Raw genomic sequence first — 5755 nt, 5'->3', positions numbered from 1 at the left:
TCCATTTGGCCACCTGAATCTCATACTCAAGTGGCCCGGCCGGCCACCTGAAAAAAAAGTTAAGGGCAAGCCCTGTGCGGACGTGCGAATAAATTCGCATGGTGTGTCCAGGCTTAAATCATCGACCGCGTCGAAGTTTTACAGTCGTTTGGATGTTAATGAGTCTGCTGTCAACTATTTACTGCGTGAAGTTTTTGTTTTTGTTTTTATAATTTTTTTGCCTTGCTTTAGTTTTTCGACGTAGTGGCTGGAAAACAACTCCTGGGCGAAGCCCTACAGGAAGATAAAGAAGAAGAAGGACTAACCTGTGCACACTTTGCAGCTTTTCTGGCACTGTTTCAGCATGTAGTCAGGGTTCCTGTCACACTCCCCTCGCCCGGCCCATGACGAGCAGTGCTCTGATCCATCTTTGCACTCTGCACGTGAGATTCATTTCGTAGTAAAGCCATTCATATGTATATATATAATATATATATATATATATATATATATATATGGTGTCGTCGATTTATTTATAATCTATTGTGCAGCTGTGTACTGCCCAAGAAACAAAGCGCGTGAGAACCTGGCTCCATGCACAGTATATCACTTTAGTTATTTCAGTCTCTATTACTTTAGATGATCAGCTCTACCTTCGACTCTGCATACTACTGCTCAAAAACATATGACCATGCAGACTGTATGGTTCTTTATGTTTGGATAAAGGGTATAACAAAGCTACTATTGCATCTATCATTTTTAATTGTGTTTATTGTAATAGTTGAATAACATTCATATTCACCATATTTCAGTTCTGGCTTGATAGGCAAAATGCCCTTGTCTCCATATAGACCTAAACAAATCAAATCGCATACTTAGAAATCCATCAAACACAAATTCAATTGAAAATTAACCTGCTACAGCAAGTTATATTTTGATACTAACTGATCACTATTTTACTTGCAAGTTTTTAGTCTTAATTATTGTTTTTGAAATGGCAGTTTTTGCAGATATCAAATATTTTGACCAATTAATGAATTATTACTTGAATTATAATTAAACAAGTGCCGCAGAGCGACAGTGCTCAACTGATGTGTACTGTAGCCAGGTATTCTTCTGATAAACTCAATGGCAACCAAATCAAGTGCACCCTCCTGCCACCGCGTTCGCACTCAGAGCATATTATACCTAGGATACTGCTAATACAGATCTAAAATCTATGATAGCTTTGCTATACCTACTGGTAGTACAGCAGGGTAGAAATTAACTTTTGAACACGGGAGTCCACGACCCTACCTCAAAAAGATGGAGTCGCGAGCAAAATGAGGGAGTCCCAGTCTGAAGGTTACAATATGAAAGATATTAACAATAACGCATGTGCTTATTTTTAAGATTCATGCGGTTGCATGTCAGCCAAATTTCTTGGACATTAGCTGAAAAACCGGTAATTGCTGAGAGCCGTCAGTGTTGTAGGTCTCGGAGGCGGTCTTGGCGGGGAGACGGCCTCGAGAACCGTTTCCTTGGTCTCGGTCTCGGTCTTGGCCTCGGAGTGCAATGACTCGGACTCGCACCGCACTCGAGCCCTCCGGACTCGAGACTCGGTCGAGGCCACTACATACATAGTACACAACTGTACATATTGTAACATGCAGTTTACAAGAATTTAAAACTAAAACTCCTAGGTTTTCTAGATACACAGCCTCATCTTGTAACGTTTTCAATGGCTCGATTAAGATTCTTGTCCCTTTGGTTTGAGTCTGCTGTCACTTCGTCCCTTTGCGCTTTTTTTACAACTTCTTTCTCTTCTTCTACCACTTCGAAGGTACTAGCACTCTCTCATTTGGTTCAACAAGCCGTGTCATTCTCGTAAAACACAAATGGATCCGTTACTTGGACACGTTTCGTATGACTTGTGTCTCTGTTTTCGGCTGACTATACACTTTCGAATGTCTACGATGCACTGTTGCGATTTTTCCCCTTTTTCCCCTTTTTTTAATCAAAACTGGACTCGGACTCGGACTCGTGTGGTGTGGACTCGGACTCGGACTCAGGTGGCGCGGACTCGGACTTGAACTCGGGAGGTGCGGACTCGACTACAACACTGGAGGCCGTGCTCTGGAACGAACTAGTTAGTATGGCAGAATTTTCAGGGAGTCACACAGACTCCTGCATATGTCAAATCAGGAAGTCCGGCAGTAAATCAGGGAGTATTTGACTCCGGACTCCCGTTAATTTCGCACCCTGGTACAGTAATAAAGATACAGCTGTGTAACTTTAATGACTTCGTTATATTAACATGTTATCATAGATATGCGTCGAGTGCGAGCGTGGTGGTGGTGGTGGGTGGTGTCAGTCTGATATCTGACCTTTGCCCCACTGCCCTTTGACCTGTGACCTCCAATTTCGCGCGGGTGATAGGTTTCCTCCCCATCACACTATACATCGAATATTAAGAGCGTAGGTCGAGCCGTTGAGATTTGTGCCGCAATTCCGTATTTCCTCCTATACCTTAAGTTAAGGGGGAAATATTCCCCGTCCATTGACACATCTTGATCTTTGACTCTTGACCCCCAAATTCGACATCCCAAGTCCTGACGTCCCGAATATCAAGATCGTACGTCGAGCGGTTACGATTTGAGCCCAACTGTTGACGGACGGACGCACGGACGGACGGACAATCATGCGATTCTACAAGCTGCATCTGACTTCGTCAGCTGAGCTAAAAATGTCAACGTATTTAGTAGTATTTCACTATTTGCATTGAAGCTAAACTATTTAAAAACGTCCAGCAATTGAATTGAGTAACTGTGTCTTCAATGTGGCTTGTCATGAGACGGTTGTTACGACTGTGAATAACACACAATAAATAGCTTATAACTGATAATATTATTAGTTAATACTAAATAGTAATACTAATACTAATAGTAGTAATAATAATATTAATATTAATAATTAGTAATTACACATCTGACATCACCTGGTATTTGGTAATAGAGTGATGCGAAGGCGAACAGATAGATGACAGACATTCCCCAGAGGAACACCTCCTTTGTCACATCAGGGTGGGCCATTCTTATCTTGCTATCTATCGATTTTCAGCTAAACAACACGAAATTGTGAAAGACGATAAAAAGATGGAAATCCCCGGTGTCAGGCCGGTAAAGGCCGGTGATGCTGAGAGTGAGGAGATGAAAAACTTCTTTCCGGCGGCAACAGCCCGTTGTTTTCCCCCGTTAAACAAGTGAGCAGTGTCGCGGCGCCACGTGCAGGAAATTTTTTTAAATTACACCAAGCAGCGCCATGGTTACTATCGTGCCTGCCATCTGCTGTACTTATTCTATTACATATTTTACTTGTTCCACTTCTTATATACTCTATAATATATGCCCTATCTTACTATAATTTGCCGAATGTTGTATGTATGTATGTACTATGTATGTATGTAGTATGTATGTATGTATGTATGTATGTATGTATGTATGTATGTATGTATGTATGTATGTATGTATGTAGTATGTATGTATGTATGTATGTATGTATGTATGTATGTATGTATGTATGTATGTATGTATGTATGTATGTATGTATGTATGTATGTATGTACGTCTATACGATACGTCTATACGAGACGAAGGGTCTATACGATCTATACGAAGGGTATATACGATCTATACGTCTATACGATACGTCTATACGAGACGAAGGGTCTATAGAGCCACACGACACGTGCCAGCTCATTTGCACTGTGCATTAATCACATACACGTGTATAATAAGGGTCGCTCAAAGATTTGTCGTCCTTAATAACCATGCGTCCGTTCCACAAAGGCGGTTACAAAACTGTATAATTGTCAATCGAGGGATATGCCTAGAGCAGTGCTGCCACTCAGGATATTACAAAAAAATTATAATATCTGTCCAGAAAAAAAGTATCAAAATTGTCTAAAAAAAAGTATTAAAAAAGTATAAATTTGTATCAACCTACCATGATTTGTAGTCACGTTTTACCTTATACATTGTTACCGAATACATTATAGCCTATGTGCAGCATACAAACAAGCTTCAGGAATGATGTGTGCAATGCCATGAGGAGTTGTCTCTTGAATCCTCAGTCTGGAATATTTCAATGCAGTGTTTCCCCTGTCCAGAAAGCTCTGTGAGGTGGTAAATGTTTTTTGTGACGGTTGCGCATTTCGAGGTCCTAGCAAAGTGAGCAGCGCAGGTGCTGGCCAAGCTACGGGGGTCCGGGGGCATGCTCCCCCAGGAAATGTTTGAAAAAATGGTGCAATTTGGTGCATTCTAAGCTATTCTGAACACATTTTATGAGACTATTAAATCTCCTTTTCAAGTTGTGTTGTCAACAGTTTCATCAGCGAGGCGGTGTTTTGGACAAATTTCTGTGTGGCGGCTGAGAATTTGAGCGAGGCGACCCGCCTAGCTCGTGTCAATGCAGGGGAAACACTGTGCAATGCGCACTGACAGCAGAGCTGAGAGCGAAAACACTCCACTGAACAGAGCACACATCACTCCTGCAACAAGACTAGCAAAGCACATCTTTAATCTCATCAAATCCAGTGTACCTAAATGTATGTCCGAAGAGTTTTGACTATCTTTGGCAAATAAAAGTATTTATAAGTATTTTGGCATGAAAAAAGTACATTTTCTTAAAAAAAAGTATAAAGTGGCAGCACTGCTAGAGCGTCCTGTATATATACAAAATACTAAGTGTATGAATACCAAAAGTATCTGACATGTATCTGTTCTGTAGACTGGTAGAGGTGTCTACTAACATAGGTTTGACTGCACACCTGATAACTTGTCGCACTAGACTCTAGAGAGTAGTGAATCACTCTCTCTCACACACACGTGGGCACACAGATTCTACCCCAGGCCTAAGATAAAATATTGCTTGTTTCCCCTTTACCGACCGACTCGCCAAAACGCCGCTACTCGGCACATTTTATTGGCCGATTAAAACAAAACAAAAATTATTTCGTTTCGCCAAAAAAAAAAAATCCGTTCCGCAAAAACATATACACAAAACAGAATATACAATATACATACACACATCTTGTCAAAAAAAATAAAAAAGATTTTTCACCTACCTACCTACTCTGAGAGGTGATTAGGTAAAGGGGAAACAGACAATTTTTTAAGGGTGGCCTCATCAACATCGTCATATTAGAGTCTGTGTGGCCGCACCACAATTTAAAGTGATTACGTCACCGTAAAAAATAAAAAAATAAAGTAATTCGGTACTAGCAAGCTTGGCACTGACGTCGTGCCAGTTTGCTTTGCTGGCCTCCTTCCGCGCAACATTGCACACAATGGCCTGACAACCTCGCTCGTCGCGACGTCTCACCTCTCCGGTCGCGACGTCTCACCTCTCGTGCGCGGCGTCTACGGCCTCCGTGCGGCGGCGGTCTCGCGCTCGCGTCGGCAGGCGTCTCGCCTCTGCGCGTCCGACGTTCTCACTCTCGTCGCGAGACGTCTCACGCTCTCCGTCGCGGCGTCTCACCTCATCGTCGGCGCGTCTCGCCTCTCGTCGCGGCGTCTCGCCTCTCGTCGCGGCGTCTCGCCTCTCGTCGCGGCGTCTCGCCTCTCGTCGCGGCTGCTGCTCTCGTGCGCGGCGTCTCACCTCGTGTCGGCGACACCTCTGGGGCAGACGAGCGTCTCGGCGTTCAGCGAACATGCTGCGACAGGAAGCGCGACCGTTGCTCGTGTTGCTGCCCGATGGCGGGCTAGATTGAGGTTGACAGCATGGAGCTGCTGGCATT

General features: G+C 43.2%; 2 protein-coding genes across 2 annotated transcripts in view; both read right to left on the bottom strand.

Moving 5' to 3' along the window:
- LOC106815072 (lipase maturation factor 2-like) overlaps positions 1-3202 on the bottom strand; it is a 43102-nt gene extending 39900 nt beyond the window's left edge. The window contains 3 exon segments of the mRNA XM_014819493.1: positions 306-416; positions 782-832; positions 2957-3202. Coding sequence (XP_014674979.1) covers positions 306-416; positions 782-832; positions 2957-3050 — 256 coding nt within the window. The 5' untranslated portion in view covers positions 3051-3202.
- Positions 3203-5358: 2156 nt separating this feature from the next.
- LOC106815071 overlaps positions 5359-5755 on the bottom strand; it is a 2224-nt gene continuing 1827 nt past the window's right edge. The window contains exon 3 of the mRNA XM_014819492.1: positions 5359-5632. Coding sequence (XP_014674978.1) covers positions 5359-5632 — 274 coding nt within the window. The remainder of the gene's footprint in view (positions 5633-5755) is intronic.

Source organism: Priapulus caudatus, unplaced genomic scaffold (genome assembly GCF_000485595.1).
Source record: "Priapulus caudatus unplaced genomic scaffold, Priapulus_caudatus-5.0.1 Scaffold1036, whole genome shotgun sequence".
NCBI classification, from domain to species: domain Eukaryota; kingdom Metazoa; phylum Priapulida; class Priapulimorpha; order Priapulimorphida; family Priapulidae; genus Priapulus; species Priapulus caudatus.
Note: the sequence above shows the minus strand (reverse complement) of the source record. Positions and strands in the feature narration are given on the sequence as shown.